We start from the raw sequence: 17,558 nt of genomic DNA on the forward strand, positions 1-17,558 counted from the left end.
ACCTCACTTATACAGGGACTGGTACCCCCATGCTGCCTTGGCAAGCCAACTGCACTCCTTTGTCCCAAAACGCAGGGCAATGGATTGCAAAGAGGTCTCCCCCAACCCCAAGCAGTTACGTCGCCCCGGGGAAGAGAGAAGGCGGGAAAGTCCAAGAGAGGAGAAACCAAGGCCCGCGCTTATGTGGGTGTTTTAGTGACCCGTCTGCGGTTACAGCCGAGCGAAGTTTAACCGGCTGTTAGGAGAATGGACAGAAGTCGCAGTTGGGACGAAACTGAAGAGAGCTGGCATTCGCCCAGGCCTACAGCCAGCCACCTGGTAACCCCAGACCCCGCCCCCAGAGCCAATCCAGCGAAAACTACCGAGAATTCCCTCCAACTCCAGGAAAACTCCCGGAGGGGCGGGGCAAGAGTGGGAGGAGACCCCGCGCGCGGCCGCCGGCGCGTCGGGATCTCGAGATAGCCGCAGCTCTCGCGATCTTTCCGGAGCCGCCCCTCCACGCGGAGCCCAAGCGCGTGTGCTGAGACCCGAGGGTCGGGAGGGCGGAGATTGGGAGGGAGGGAGAAGCCACTTTGGCCTGCCGTACGAAAGCCTACGAGGGAGGGTGGTGTCCACTGCCCAGTTCCGTGTCCCGATGCCCAGCGCCAGCGCCAGCCGCAAGAGTCAGGAGAAGCCGCGGGAGATCATGGACGCGGCGGAAGTGGGTTTCCTCCTTTCCCTGGGCCTGGGAGGACAGACCCCTGGGCCGGACCGCGCCGAGGGAGGGAGGAGGGGGAGCGGACCCCCTCGGGGTCCTTATCAGCACGTTCTCCGCAGGCTGCGAGCATGGGGTCCGGGCGCCTAGAGCCCTTACCCCAGCAGTGGGACCAGACCCTCTCCGGACCGCGTTTCTCGCGGGGTCACCTGGGAGTTTGGCCTACTAGAAGCGTGTCCCCCGGGTGGGGAGGACGGGAAGAACCTGCCGCCCCGGAAGTAGGAGCGCGGCGTCACACTTGAGCCTCTTTGAGTTAGGCACGTCCTGCACGTAATGCACAATCCCTCGGAAAATTTTAATAAGCACTAGTAATCGATATGTACTCAGCCCTCGTGTTCCTAATGCTTTAGCAAGTAATGACAGTACTTAGCAAAACCATCTGCCAATATGTTTAATGACCATTTCCCATGTGACAGCTTTAAAGAACACATGTCATTTTTATTTACTTTCTCCCTCTCAGTGACCCGGTAAGGTAAGTAACAGGAGTTACCGAGAATGCATTTGAGGTGAAGTGACCCCAAATCACATGGATAAATCATAACACCCAGTGATCCTTCGGTGCTTTTCAGAAATCAAAGTTTGAAACCATCCTACAAGTTATGTGTGCTGTAGTACTGTTAAGCCTTAATTTCCGCCTGGCTCCCTAATTTTTCTATGAGGAGTTCTGAATTTGTGGTAAGCAACATGAGAAATAGGTCATCTTAGAATACTAAATGAGGAAGAGTCACTGAAATATTAATAGCACTCCTTAGAATGAATGCAACTTTTGTCTTCAAACAGTTTAATCTTATGTCGCCCTCAGGCTTCATTGTGTGACTGTATCTCTCTTTCCAGGGTTATCGTTTTCTTTAAATTGTTCAGAAAGCACCTTAAACATGTCTGGTTTTATTTTGGTGTAAACACAAAATCCAGCATCCTCCTGATCTAAAGGAGAGGATTCCAACAGGTAGCTGTAAAGTGACAGAAACGTAATTGTTTCATACAGATCTTAAGTTACCTTGTAAAAATCTAGGGCAATTATTTTTGTGTATTCTTAATCTGCTTAATTACATAAACTATCGGTGTACCCTTACAGATAGTATAGGTCTAGATACAAGGTAGACATTGTGGCAGAGTTATGCCATTTTATAGCTAGAAGAATCTTAGATCATTTTAGAGGTAAAGTAAGATTGAAATAAAGGCCACTTATCTATTTAATAAGTATATTTTGTTAACAGGTTGGACCCTAGGTCTCCTGTTTCCTGTTCCTAACTCTAATCTGTAACAAGAAATTTGATATATTGTCAGTGTCAAACCTCTGTAACCTGGTATCCTGAAGCTGGTTTTTAGAAACAGGAAACTGGTGAGTTTTTTGATGGTGTTTTACAAAAGAAAAGTTGTAGTTAGCTTATACCCAGCATCTCCAGTTTCTAAAAACTGTGGACATCTGGTGCTCAGAAAGCTTACCCAAAACGTTGGTTCTCTTTGAACATTTCTTCCTGTAATAGGAAGTTAATAAAACTGTGGTACTTCATCCTACTCCCTTCACAGGAAATTTATGTCCCTGCTTTGAAGTAGTTTCATCTTTTTGAAGAAGGTAGTTAAGATGTGTTGTACATATGTGTAAATTTTATCTTAGAATGTTATTAAGTATGATAAATTCATCTAGGAGTGGTGATCTTCAAAACAAACTAACCAGAAACTAAGTACTTTTCTGTTTTGTATAGAGTACATATGTAAATAAATGACAGATTTCCACATTATAAAACTACTAACTTTCTGAATTAATAAAATGATCCTGAAAGTTAAATTCATTGTTATATTCTATTATTTGTATTTGTGTGTTTACTGTGCTCTTAGTGTTTACATAAAAAGTCATGATGCAAAAATTTTTTGTAGGATTATGCTAAAGAGAGATATGGAATATCTTCAATGATACAATCACAAGAAAAACCAGGTTAGTAGCTATGTGACAATAAATAAAGCTTTTTGCTGTCTAATTCCGGGAAAGCTCGTCATGTAGTTTTAAGTAAGGTTGGCATAAATCTGAAGGTAAAATTCTGAAAAGCTTAAATGACATTAATAATCCAAGTAGATGTCATAACCCTGTGTAAACGTTGTCAGTTTAGGGTTCCAACTCTAGAAAAGGAAAAAAAACTGTTATTAAGTATTGTAGAGGCCGGGCGCGGTGGCTCAAGCCTGTAATCCCAGCTACTGCCCAGGCTGAGGCAGGAGAATGGCATAAACCCGGGAGGCGGAGCTTGCAGTGAGCTGAGATCCGGCCACTGCACTCCAGCCCGGGTGACAGAGCGAGACTCCGTCTCAAAAAAAAAAAAAAAATGTTATTAAGTATTGTAGGTTAAATGGTATGTTTTAAATGGTAGATTACATTTTTTAAATATTCCTAAATGGTTAGGTAAGATTCAGCCGTTGTCTAGGAGATAGGAGAGCGGCCAATAATAACTGCCTTCATCACATGTAGGCTTTTTGCATGCTTTAATATTACTTCCCCCAGCCCCCACAACTTTACTTCTCTGTTTTCAGCTATTATTTATTCCTGTTTTGCTTGACTCTTCCCAAACATTTGTATTTTCACTTATTCTCTACAGCATCCTTGAAAACTAAGGAACCAAAGTTGAAAGATAAGAAACTTAAACATAATCTGCCAGACCTGGGATTAGAACCAAAGGCCATCTGACCCTAGAGTCCATGGGTCCTTCCATCTTACATCTTCTCTGGCTCCTATGGCAGTACTACGATTGGAGTTTTAAAGCCTCCACCCCTACTCCATTTTGTTTACTCTTAGCTTTAGTGTCTGGGAATGAAATTAATTATTCTTAGAGCCCACTCTATCTTTTCTCATAACCGCTCTTTTTTGTTAGTGTATGTTGGCATCTTTATATTTCTTTTTTTGTTTTGTTTTGTTTTGGAGACAGAGGCTGGCCCTGTCTCCCAGGATGGAGTGCAGTGGCATGATCTCGGCTCACTTCAACCTCCGCCTCCCAAGTTCCTGCGATTCTTCTGCCGCAGCCTCCTGAGAAGCTGAGACTACAGGCGCATGCCACCATGCCTGGCTTATTTTTTGTATTTTAGTAGAAATGAGGTTTCACTATGTTGCCCAGGCTGATCTCGAACTCCACCCATCTCAACCTCCCAAAGTGCTAGGATTACATGTGTGAGCCACCGCGCCTGGCCTTTGAAATTGACCTGATTCTTGTTTCTCTCAGACCTGTAGATTTTTTATTTATAAATGTTTGCCTTTCTTTTACTTCTATTTTATATATGTAATTTCAACAGATTTATCTTACTCAAGTATTTGACTATCTTTTTTCTTTTGGTAGACACTTCAAATTACGTCTCTCACTCTTTTTGGTGCAGTAATTGTAGATCTTTACATTCTTGCCCACTGGAAGCACTGCTTCCAATTTAGAGGGCTGCCTATGAATATTATGCTTTGGAAATAAAACACCTCTAGGTTAATTTTATTGTTATATTTGATTTACCACATGATCACAAAATCACTTTTCCTTCCCAACCTTGTTGGGAAAGAATACAATAAACGACCAAAATTCAGAGACTGAGTTGGGAGGATCACTTGAGCCCAGGAATTTGAAACTAGACTGGGAAACATAGTGAGACCCCATCTCTACAGAAAGTTAAAAAATTAGCTAGGCATGGTGGCACACACCTTTTATTCCAGCTGCTCAGGAGGCTGATGGGAGGATCACTTGAGCCTGTGAGGTCAAGGCTGTGGTGAGCCACGATCACACCACTGGACTTCAGCCTGGGCAACAGAGTGAGACCCTGTCTCAAAAAAAAACAAAAAACAAAAAACAAAATTGCTTAAAATCATTTCCAAAACATAAAGATGAAATAAAACAATTGAGTACAGGTTGAGTATCCCTTAGCCAAAATGCTTGAGACCACAAAAGTGTTTTGGACTTTATTTTTTTTTTTTTTTAATTTTGGAATATTTGTATTATATTTACCACTTGAGCATCCCTAATCTGAAAATCCAAAATCCTCCAATGAGCATCTCCTTTGAACATCATGTCAGCACTCAAAAAGTTTTGGATTTGGGAGCATTTCAGGTTTTGGGGTTAGGAATGCTCCAACTACATAAAATAGACTATGAGCAGTAGAGAGTAGGGGATGACACTCCTCTGCCAGGGCAAGCAGGAGGAGACACTTGAGACTTTGTTTTCAGGTTAGGTGTCTTTCTCAACTGTACCTCCTTGAGCTATAACACAAAGAACCTCACTGGAGTTTCAGTCTTTAACATAGGCCCAAAGCAGCCATTAACATAATTGCTGTTCCTCTTTTGCTTGCAAATCCACACTGTTGTGTTCTTCCACTTACCGATTTCCCCCAACCAGAGAGAAAGATAACCCATGTATGTAATATGGTTATAGTAATGTAACAATAAAATTCTACCTTTGGTTTTACCTCTGCAAAAATCCCAGTACTTTGCTCAAGGTGGTTTCTTTTCTCATCTGCTTCCATTTCTCCACATTAATCACTCTGATGCCCATGGCTCTTGAAAGTGCAGTTTTCGAACTGAAATCCTGCTACCATTGCTTGTTGCCTGTTAGCCAATCACTGGTGTGAGTATGGCATGGGTTTCAGGCATGTTCGATGTATTAAAGGTTGAGAACCCCTATGCTAATTCATTGCCATGCCACAAGAAGAACAGCCATTACCTTTTTCTTTTCCAAAGTGCTATTACAGTTTTCCTAATTATCACATATCTCTTAGATTTATGCTTTTCTGTTTTGTTTGATTTTGAGTTGTGATTGCTTAGTTAGCCATTGCTTTTTCAGTCTTGGCATTTTCAAATCTGCCTTTTAAAATCTGCTGATGTGTCTGTCTTTTCTCTTTCACACTTTCTTTTGCCTGAGTTTACACAGCAGACTTGAAAGTTGGCTTAACTCATAAAGTCTATTGGCAGTGTTTTGCAGAAATCCTCTTATGATACCAGTGGCTTTAAAATTCCTCTTTCATTCTCTTTGCTTTTGGCTATGAGAACCATGTTATTTATTCTCCTGTAAATCAGATTCTCTCTGCAGCTGCATCTTTTCTTCAATAGGCAAATTATATAGACATTTAGACAAATTCGGTAAGACACACATTATTTATAATATGACTTCATTTTATGTCTCAAAAGGTATTCTTGATATTGTAATGTCATGTCTATTGCTATGTTTAATTTAACTAATACTTAAATGTTTTTCTCTAATCAAATGATTACATTTAGAAGAGTAGCAAAAATGATTGTTGAATGTTGCATTGTATACACATCTTTACGTAATAGTTGTTTTGTAGCTTTTTTCCTGTTTAGGAACTCTAGATGAATGTAGTATTTTGTTTAGTATTAGGAGCATAGTAGTTGGGGCTCACTTACAGCCAAAAGGCTCGATAGGAAAATGTATGAGATGACATCAAGCATGATTTGATCTTGGGGCTCAGGAAGCATCTGCAGGCCTTTCTGTCTCCACCTTTTGACTCTGTTTCCTTTAGGATATTGGTCTCCTTCTCAAATCCTGCATACATAGCAGGAAAGGTGAAAGCTGCAGCCCTGGGCCTGTACCATCTCAGCGCAGCAATCCCAGGAAAGAGAGCTTCATTCCCAGCATCTGTATATTTAGTCCCAGAGAAAGACTTTGATTAGCTCAGTTAGAGTCACTGTGTCCTGGGGAATAGGATACTGAAACTGTCCAGACTTGGCAGAGACTAGCTGACTTAGGTACTGTGGCAGGCAGGCAAAAGTTCCATGTCCTAGGCAGGATAGGATGTGTTTGGCCTTATAAGTCATTGAAGTGTTCAGATTTGCATTTTGAAACTGACTTCGAAGGAGACTGAATTAGAAGGGGACACAGGGATTGCAGTTAGGAAGCTATTGCTATAGTTTAGGAGATAATAGCTTGGTTTAGTATGGCGGCAGTGAAGATGGCAGAGAATTAGACGGATTTTAGAAATAAGTTTAGAAAGCACAGTTCACAAAACTTGAGGCAAATTGCATATGGAACTTGATAGAGAAGACAGCGTTGACAAAGATCGAGAATTATTCAAGATGGTTCCAAGTACTTATGTTAGCTGTCAGAAATAATTATGATCTCTGTAAATTCTGAATTTAAAAATTATTTTACTATATAAAAATTGTTTACTGTTATTGCAGATCGAGTTTTGGTTCGGGTTAGAGACTTGACAATACAAAAAGCTGATGAAGTTGTTTGGGTCCGTGCAAGAGTTCATACAAGCAGAGCTAAAGGTAGGATTGATTTAATTATTAAAGCTCTTTCGGTAAGGACTCTGAATTTTTTGTCTCACATATTCCTCACAGACCAAAGTAAATCTTTAAAAACAAGACAAAAACATGTAACTGTTTTCTTTCTTAAAAGTCCCTGTATTAACCCATGGTTAATCAATTTTAGATTCCTGTAAGACATCCTTACAAATAATTTGACCCTAAAGACTAGTGAAATCTAAGACTTCAAGCTACTTTTCTAGCATCGCTCTAAAGTTTAATTATTTTCAGCTGGAGAAGGAGTAGCTAAAAAAAATTGAAAAAAATAAAAGTAAAGTTTTAATTATTTAAGTGAAGAGTGTTTTTGAGAAACTTCCCATTTGTTAATATTTTTATATTTGTAATTAGATGAGAAGAGAAGTGAATGAACGATAAGACTGGGCAATTCAATACAGTAACCACTGATCACATGCAGCTATTTACATTTAAATTCAATAATTCCATCACACTAGCTGTATTTCAAGAGCTTAATGACCACATGTGGCTAATGGCTCCCATTTTGGACAGACAGCACAAATACAGAATATTCTTATCATGGAAAGTTCTTTCAGACAGTGCTAAAAATTTAGCCTCAACAACAGAGAAGAAACATTAGGATCATTTAGACAGACCTCTGTTTCTTATAGAAAATTGGCCTACTATAGTGTTCAAAATTGTCTAGAAATATCAACTGACACATTAGTTTATAACTTTTTTTTTTTTTTTTTTTTGAGGCGGAGTCTCGCTCTGTGGCCGGGACTGGAGTGCAGTGGCCGGATCTCAGCTCACTGCAAGCTCCGCCTCCCGGGTTTACGCCATTCTCCTGCCTCAGCCTCCCGAGTAGCTGGGACTACAGGCACCTGCCACCTCGCCCGGCTAGTTTTTGTATTTTTAGTAGAGACGGGGTTTCACCGTGTTAGCCAGGATGGTCTCGATCTCCTGACCTCGTGATCCGCCCGTCTCAGCCTCCCAAAGTGCTGGGATTACAGGCTTGAGCCACCGCGCCCGGCTATAACTTTATACTTTTCATACTTTTTCACATTTGATCTTACCTACAAGTTTGTGAAGTAGGCAGAACAAACATTCCTGTTCCACTTTATAAATGAGGAAACAGGTTCAGAATGAAGCTACTTACCCAAAGTCTCATAGTAATTGGTGGAATATAAACAGAAGCTAGAAGCTTTCCAAGACACCTCCATCTCTTTAGCAGAGTTCTTTGCTTCTATAGTATTTAATATGTCCCGTGATACAGCATTTTTAATTGTGTTTTATAATATTATTTATTGTAGATTTAAAACATGCCCATCTTTTTAAAAATTCTACTTTGCCTCTATAGTATTTAATATGTCTCATGATATATAGCACTTTTTTTCTTTTTTCTTTTTTTTTTTTTTGAGACGGAGTCTTGCTCTGTCACCCAGGCTAGAGTGCTGTGGTACGATCTCGGCTCACTGCAACCTCCACCTCCAGGGTTTGAGTGATTCTCCTGTCTCAGCCTCCCAAGTAGCTGGGATTACAGGCATGCGCCACCATGCTGGCAAATTTTTGTATTTTTAGTAGAGACAGGGTTTCACCATGCTGGCCAGGCTGATCTTGAACTCCCAGCCTCAGGAGATCCTCCCACCTTGGCCTCCCAAAGTGCTGGGATTACAGGCATGAGTCACCGCGCCCAGCCGATAGAGCATTTCTTAATTGTGTTTTATAATTTTTTTTATTGTAGAATTAATAGATGCCCATTATTTTTTAAATTCCAGCACTTTATACATATATTTCACTCTTAGGGCCACCACTGTTAAGAGTTTGTCTAGGCCGGGCGCGGTGGCTCAAGCCTGTAATCCCAGCACTTTGGGAGGCCGAGACGGGCGGATCACGAGGTCAGGAGATGGAGACCATCCTGGCTAACACGGTGAAACCCCGTCTCTACTAAAAATACAAAAAACTAGCCGGGCGAGGTGGCGGGCGCCTGTAGTCCCAGCTATTCGGGAGGCTGAGGCAGGAGAATGGCGTAGACCCGGGAGGCGGAGCTTGCAGTGAGCTGAGATCCGACCACTGCACTCCAGCCTGAGAGACAGAGCCAGACTCCATCTCAAAAAAAAAAAATTAAAATTAAAATTAAAAAAAAAATAAAAATTACAAAAAAATTAGCCGGGCGAGGTGGCGGGCGCCTGTAGTCCCAGCTACTCGGGAGGCTGAGGCAGGAGAATGGCGTGAACCCGGGAGGCGGAGCTTGCAGTGAGCTGAGATCCGGCCACAGCACTCCAGCCTGGGCGGCAGAGCGAGACTCCGTCTCAAAAAAAAAAAAAAAAAAAAGAGTTTGTCTATTCTTTCAATGTCCTCCCCTGATCAATACTGATGGACTTTAAGAAGAGTACTGGTGGAGTTTTAAATTTTCAAATAATGTTGATTTGCCTTCCTGAAAGGTTGGGCCATTTATTCTGCCAGTAGTCACATTGTATTATAATCCTTCGTTTACTCATCTCTCTCCCGTTATACTGGGAGCCTTTGTTCTGTCCAAATTGGGCACTTTGTTTCCTAAACGTAGTAATTTAGCAAATTAAAAGATAGAATGCATGCTACAAGTAAGCCTGAACCAAGACTATTTCCCTTCATACCCATCCCTTTATGTTATGACTGCCATGTCTCTTTCTTCTCAGCACTTAAAACACGTGAGTGAGTGATACTTCCCAGTGGTTATGAATAAGACCTTTTCAGTGAGACAGATCTGTGTTTGAATCCTGGATTTGTGCTTACACTCTGTTCAGGCAAATTGCATAACCTTTCCAATCCTCAGTGTCTTCTCTTAAAACAAGTATATATTAATACCTGGCTCATAAGATGTTATGCAGTAATATTTTATAAAGTATTTAGCTCTATGTTTGGTGCAGTGTAAGCCTTCAGTAATTGAGTCATGTTAATGAGCATGACAGTTACTTGCCTTCCATTGTAGTTTTTTATGTGTCTTATTTCCTGTTGTCAGCTCTTAGAAGGTCCTACTGCTTATTTTCTTGCTTTGTTTGGTACACAACACATAATAAGAAACCTACCGAATAATAGATGAATAAAATAGATGTTTTATACACAAATAATAGAGCATTGTCTTCTGGGTCTTATTCTTGCTGTCCAGTAGCTCACTCTAATTGAGATCAGCACGTAAATAGGAAGCATCACATAAGTGAAAAAATACACAGGTTGAGTATCCCTTATCCAGCATACTTCGGACTGGAAGTGTTTTGGATTTTGGATTTTTTTTTTTTTTGGAATATCTGCATTACTGGCCGAGCATCCCAAATCTGAAATCTAAAATGCTCCAATAAGCATTTTTGTTGAGGGTCACGTCGGCACTCAAAAAGTTTTTGGATTTCGAAACATTGCAGATTTTCAGATTTGAGAATGTTCCTGTACCATCTGCTAGTGGTTTTTTTTTTTTTTTTTTCCATTTGTGACAAATTATTTCAGTCTCTTAATTGATAGTGCCTCCTGCCTTAAAACCTGAAACAAATTGCAAGGTGTAAGGACTTTATTGATGATACGAGCTAATAATGGTGGGCGGATAGGGAGAGTTTATGAGTGTCAATGTTATGAAGAGACTGAAAGGTTTAAAACTTTCTTAAGAGTTTTTAATTTAGGAATTTCATAGCACTTTTTATTTGTGTATTAACTGTTATTCTGTCTCAAAAAAATAAATTATTGTGGGTATTGGGGAATTTTGGAGGGGCTAAATGGAAATAACCTTTTTCCTTTTAACTGAAAACTAATGCACTATTTTAAAATTCAAACAGCACAAAAACTAAAGAATAAAGCAGAAAGTCTAATTCACTTGTTCTCCCAAGGGAATAAAAACGCTACGAAAGTTTGAAATGATAGAAATTGCTTTAAACAAAAATTGATACTTTTTCTTTTACAAAAATGAGTTCATATGCTATATCAGTATTTTATGTAGCTCTACATGATCATTTACAATATTTTTAATTTGCAAAATAGAAAAATTTGTTCTAGATTATAAAAGTAACCATTTTTTGTAAAATACTCAAGCATTATAGAATTAAATCAGGTATAAAGTGGAAAACTGTCTGTAATCCTTCTTTGCAGATTTGTGGGGGTTTTTTGGTTTGTTTGTTTGAGGTGGAGTCTCGCCCTGTCACTCAGGCTGGAGTGCAGTGAGGCAATCTCGGCTCATTGGAACCTCCACCTCCTGGGTTGAAGTGATTCTCGTGCCTCAGCCTCCCAAGTAGCTGGGATTACAGGCACCTGCCACCACATCCAGCTAATTTTTGTATTTCTATTAGAGATGGGGTTTTTTGTTTGTTTGCTTTTTGAGTCAGGGTCTTGTTCTGTCACCCAGGCTGGAGTGCAGTGGTGTGATCTCTGCAACCTCCGCCTCCTGGTGTCCAGAGATTCTCATGCCTCAGCCTCCCAATTAGCTAGTACTACAGGCAGGCGCCACCATGCCCAGCTGATTTTTGTAGTTTTAATAGAGATGAGGGTCTCACCATGTTGGCCAGGGTGGTCTCCAACTCCTGACCTCAGGTGATCTGCCTACCTCCCAAAGTGCTGGGATTACAGGCTTCAGTCACCATGCCCGGCCTCAGATTTGTTTTTATGGGGAAGTTGAGGGTCAGTATGAGTGTATATGTGTGTTTGAACTAAAATTTTTATAGTAATCTGTATTATTTTAAAACCTGGACTTGTCTTTATCTTTTGGACATCTTTTCATGTCTGTGCGTATAGTACTGCTGCATCATTGTTTTTTAATGGTTCATAGTATTTCATAGTATGGCTATATTTATTTACTTATATTTTTCCCATTTGTGTAAAGTTCAGGTTTATCCATTGTTGCTTTAATTTGTGTTTCACTCATTGGTTAGATTAAACTTCTTTTCCTGATATGTTAACTATTTTGAACTTCTTTTGTATATTGTTTGTTCTTGTCCTGTTTGCATTTTTATTAAAAAAGAACAAATAATTTTCTCCAAGTCTGTTTGCATTTCAATTTTTTGAGGGGAAGAGAGGCATTACAAATAATGATCATTATGTCATTTTCTTTCAGATGTTTGTATCTCATTTCTTGTTGTTTCTCCTTGCAATACCAGTAGGTTCTCTAGTACTTCAGGGATTCACACAATGAAGAATTTTTGAAAGAGTGGAAATTCAAGTTCTAAATGAATTATTTTGACTTTAGGGTTTTACATAAAATGTCATCAGAAAATAAATGGCAAAGTTTTTAAAAGTAGATTAAAAGTAGTAATTTTCTCATCCAAGTTTTCTGTTTGTCAGGAGGAGATGTTGAATTTTATTAGAACTTTTTCTAGAATTTCTTCCCTTCAAAATATAATTGTGTTATTTAGTGTATATGCAGAGAGGTTCGTTGTACTATTCACTCTGCTTCTGTGTTTGTTGGAAATTTTCTGTGTAATAAAATAAATTTTAATGTAGTTGATCCTCATTATTCGTGGATTGTGTATTCGCAAATTCACCTACTGGCTAAAATGTATTTATAACCCCCGTGTGAACACTTGTGGCACTTTTGTGGTCATTCTCGGTCATGCCAGACCTGTATGTGTGCAGAGTGGCAGAATATTTGCATCATCCCGTACACACATTCCCAATTAAAGTCAAACACAGTAATGCTCTGCCTTCTTGTTTCACTCTCATACTGTAAACAAGCGTCCCTTTCACAGTCTGTTTAATGCCACATTTATGCCTTTTTAAAAAGACTCTTAAAAAATTTATGTGGGTACATAGTAGGTGTATATATTTATGAGATACATGATATATTTTGAAACAGGCAAGCAATGTGTAATAATCACATCATAGAAAATTGGGTATTCATCCCCTCAAGCATTTATTCTTTGTGTTACATACAATCCAGTTATATTCTTTTAGTTATTTTTATTTTTAAAATTTTATTTATTTATTTTTTTGGGACAAGGTCTGGCTCTATGGCCCAGGCAGAAGTGCAGCTGTGTGATCTCCACTCACTGCACCTCCGACTCCCAGGCTCAAGCCATCCTCCCACAGCCTCCTGAGTAGCTGGGACTACAGGCACATGTTACCACGCCTGGCTAATTTTTTTTTTTTTTTTTTTTTTTTTGTAAAGATGGGGTTTTGCCATGTTGCCCAGGCTGGTCTGAAACTCATGAGCTCAAGCAATCCATCCACCTCGGCCTCCCAAACTGCTTGGATTACAACTATGAGCCACCACAACAGTCAGTCATTCTTTTAGTTATTTTTAAATGTACAATTATTATTGGCCATAGTCCCCCTATTCTGCTATCAAATACTAGGTCTTATTCATCCTTTTTTTTTTTTTGGTACCCATTAATATCCCCAGGACCCCCCACCTTCAACCCCTATTACCCTTCCCAGCCTCTGGTAGCTATCTTTCTGTTCTCTATCTCCATGAGTTCAATTGTTTTGATTTTTAGACCCCACAAGTAAGTGAGAATATGTGATTTTGGTCTTTCTATGCCTGGCTTATTTCACTTAAAATGACCTCTAGTTCCATCCATGTTGTTGCAGATGTTAGGATGTCATTCTTTTTTATGGCTGAATAGTACTCCATTGTGTATATGTACCACATTTTCTTTATCCATTCATCTGTTGATGGACACTTAGGTTGCTTCCAAATCTTGGCTGTTGTGAACGGTGCTTCAGTAAACATGGGAGTGCAGATATCTCTTCGATACACTGATTTCCTTTCTTTTGGGTATGTACCCAACAGTGCAATTGCTGGATCATGTGGTAACTCTATTTTTAGTTTTTTGAGGAACCTCCAAACTGTTCTACATAGTGATTGTACTAATTTACATTCCTGCCAGCAGTGTACCAGGGTTCTCCTTCCTCCACATCCTCACCAGCATTTGTTTGACTTTTTGATGTAAGCCTTTTTAACTAGAGGGAGATGATACCTCGTTGTAGTTTTGATTTGCATTCCTCTGAAGATCAGTGGTGATGAGCACTTTTTCAGATGCCTGTTTGCCATTTGTATGTCTTCTTTTGAGAAATGTCTAAATCTTTTGCCCATTTTAAAATTGTATTAGTTTTTTTTCCTATAGAGTTGCTTGAGCACCTTATGTATGCTAGTTAGTAATTCCTCATCAGATGGGTAGTTTGTAAATACTTTCTCCCATTCTGTGGGTTGTCTCTTCACTTTGTTGATTGTTACCTTTATTGTGCAGAAGCTTTTTAACTTGATGTGATCCCATTTGTTCATTTCTCTACTTCGGTTACCTATGCTTGTGGAGTATTACTCGAGAAATTTTTGCCCAGACCAGTGTCCTAGAGAGTTTCCCCAATGTTTTGTTGTAGTAGTTTTATAGTTTGAAGTCTTAGATTTAAGTCTTCAATTCATTGTGATTTGATTTTTATATAAGGTAAGAGATGGGATCAAGTTTTAGTCTTTTGTATGTGGATATCCAGTTTTCCCAGTTTTCTCTTCCGTTTATTGAAAAGACTGTATTTTCCCCAGTGTGTGTTATTGACACCTTTGTCAAAAATGAGTTTACTCTAGATGTGTGGATCTGCTTCTGAACTCTCTGTTCTGTTCCACTGGTCTGTGTGTCTGTTTTTTTGCCAGTACCATGTTGTTTTTGGTTACTATAGCTCTGTAGTATAATTTGAAGTTAAGTAGTGTGATTCCTCCAGTTTTATTATTTTTGCTCAGCATAGTTTTGGCTATTCTAGGTCTTTTGTGATTCCATGTAAATTTTAGGATTTTATTTTTCTATTTCTGTGGAGAATGTCTTTGGCATTTTGATAGGGATTGCACTGAATATGTAGATTACTTTTAGTCGTATGGACATTTTTAACAATATTGATTCTTTCAATCCATGAACATGGAATATCTTTCCATTTTTTGTGTTTCTTCTTCAATTTCTTTCAATAGTGTTCTATAGTTTTTAGAGATCTTTCACTTCTTTGGTTAATTCCTAGGTATTTAATTTTATTTGTGGTTATTGTATATGGACTTTTTAAAATTTCTTTCTGACGTTGTTCACTATTGGCATATAGAAATGCTACTGACATTTATATGTTGATTTTGTGTCCTTCAACTTTACTGATTACTGAATTTATCAGTTTTGATAGGTTTTGCTGGAGTCTTTAGGTTTTTCCAAATATAAGATCGTATCATCTACAAAAAAGGATAATTTTACTTCTTCCTTTCCAATTTGGATACCTTTGTTTCTTTCTCTTATCTGATTGCTCTAAGATTTCTAGTCCTATGTTGAATAACAGTGGTGAAAGTGGACATCCTTGTCGTGTTCCAGATTTAAGAGAAAAGGATTTCAGTTTTTCCCCATTCAGCACAATACTAGCTGTGTGCCTGTCTTATATGGCTTTTATTATGTTGAGGTATGTTCCTTCTATGCCCAGTTTTTTGGGGGTTTTTATCATGAAGGGATTTGAACTTTTTCAACTGCTTTTTTAGCATCAGTTGGAAATGATCATATGGTTTTTGTCCTTCATCCTGTTGATATGATGTATTACACTGATTGATTTGTATATGTTGAACGTCCTTACATCCCTGAGATAAATCCCATTGGTCATGATGAATGATCTTTTTAATGTATTGTTGAATTTGGTTTTGCTAGTATTTTGTTGAGGATTTTCGCATCAGTATTTATCAGAGGTAGTGGTCTGTAGTTTTCTTTTTCTGATGTGTTTTTGGTTTTGGTGCCAGGGTAATACTGGCCTCTTAAAATTAGTTAAGAAGTATTTTCTCTTCCTGTGTTTTTTGGAACAGTTTGAGTAGGATTGGTGTGAGTCCTTTAAATGTTTAGTAGAATTCAGCAGTAAAACCATCAGGTCCTGGGCTTTTCTTTATTGGGAGACTTTTTATTACAGCTTTAATCTTGTTATTTTTTACTGGTCTGCTCAGGTTTTGTATTTCTTCATGGTTCAATCTTGGTAGGTTGTATGTATCTAGAAATGTCCATTTCTTCTAGATTTTCCGACTTAATTGGCATATAGTTGCTCATAGTAGCCACTAATAATCTTTTGAATTTCTGTGATATCAGTTGTAATGTCTCCTTTTTCATCTCTAATTTTATTTGGATCTTTTCTCTTTTTTCCTTAGTCTGAGTAAAAGCTTGTCAGTTTTGTTTATCTTTTCAAAAACCCAGCTTTTTGTTTCATTGATCTTTTATATTGTTTCCTTCATTTCAAATTCATTTATTTCTACTCTGATCTTTATTATTTCTTCTCCTAATTTTGGGTTCAGTTTATACGTTTCTAGTTCTTTAAGATGCATTGTTAGGTTATTTGAGGTTCTTTTTTTAGGTAGATACTTATAGGTATAATTTTCCTCTTAGTATTGTTTTCACTGTATCCCATATGTTTTGGCATGTTGTTTCCATTATGATTTGTTTCAAGGAATTTTTTGATTTCCTCAATTTCTTCGTTGACCCACTGGTCATCCCAGAGCATATTGTTTAATTTTAATGTTCTGTGTTTATATAGTTTCCAGAATTTCTCATTGTCGATTTGTAGTGTTATTCCATTGTGGTCCACGAAGATGCTTAATGGGCTCTTTTTGTTTGTTTGTTTGTTTTTTTGAGACGTGATCTCACTGTGTTGCCCAGGCTAGAATACAGTGGTTATTCACAGGTGTGATTGTAGTGCACTGCAGCCTCCAACTCTTGGCCTCATACAATCCTCCCATCTCACCCTCCCAGGTAGCTGGGACTATAGTCATGCACCACTGTGCCCAGCTTGCTTTTGCCTTTTAAAATGGCCCACAAGTATGCTTCTCAAATGTTTCTAAAGTTGGAAGCACAAGAAGACTGTGCTGTTCCCTTAAGGAGAAAATACCTGTGTTTAGATATGCTTTGTTTAGGCATGAATTACAGTGCCCTTGGCTATGAGTTGTGTTAATGACTCAACAATACATATTAAGGTATCTTTAAACAGAAACACACAAAAAAAGGTTATGTATTAATCAATTGGCAAAAATATTGTGACCATAAGCATGAAGAAACCCAACCCTAAACTTCCCTCAGGAGCAATGATTCAGTATGCCCTAATTCAGTATTGTGGCAGCTCTGTAGAACATAACTTCTATAAATAACGAGAATCAACTTTATGTAATTGTAGTGACTTACAATAATGTATTTTATAATGTTGAACCATTTTTATTTGGCAAAGGTACAAGTGATTTTTTTTTTAGTATAGTGCTTGTTTAACTGACTTTTTGTGGAATTTTGCATCTATAATCTGATTTTCATGATTTTTAACTGGAAAATCCTATTTTTAAGTTATAATACTTATGTAAGTTACTCAAATAATACATTAATACTTTCACATGAATCTTTAAAAGAATACAGAAATAATGATACTCCCTTTTTTCTACTATACTACCTATCCTCTGCCCCAGCCTTTTCTATTCATTCTTTTTTTTTATTATTCATTCTTAGTTTGTTCAGTATCTTTCCAAATCTTTGTAATGCGTGTATGCATGCATACATACACACACACACAGTTTGTTTTATTTTGGGTGTATGTTTAATATGCCTTGTTATACTTTACGTATTATTTTTCAACTTT

At 38.5% G+C, this 17,558-nt stretch overlaps 1 protein-coding gene across 2 annotated transcripts in view; it reads left to right on the forward strand.

The window, feature by feature from the left end:
* The first annotated feature begins 423 nt into the window (after positions 1 to 423).
* Positions 424 to 17,558, forward strand: part of DARS1 (aspartyl-tRNA synthetase 1) — an 89,152-nt gene continuing 72,017 nt past the window's right edge. Inside the window, exons 1-3 of one of the 2 annotated variants that reach the window (XM_030916447.1) lie at positions 424 to 700; positions 2,633 to 2,690; positions 6,909 to 7,001. In XM_030916447.1, the coding sequence (XP_030772307.1) occupies positions 635 to 700; positions 2,633 to 2,690; positions 6,909 to 7,001 (217 nt within the window). In that variant the 5' untranslated portion in view covers positions 424 to 634. Of the gene's footprint in view, positions 701 to 1,980; positions 2,097 to 2,632; positions 2,691 to 6,908; positions 7,002 to 17,558 lie in introns of those variants that run through there. The other variant, XM_030916448.1, reaches the window with a different exon arrangement.

Source organism: Rhinopithecus roxellana, chromosome 14 (genome assembly GCF_007565055.1).
Source record: "Rhinopithecus roxellana isolate Shanxi Qingling chromosome 14, ASM756505v1, whole genome shotgun sequence".
NCBI classification, from domain to species: domain Eukaryota; kingdom Metazoa; phylum Chordata; class Mammalia; order Primates; family Cercopithecidae; genus Rhinopithecus; species Rhinopithecus roxellana.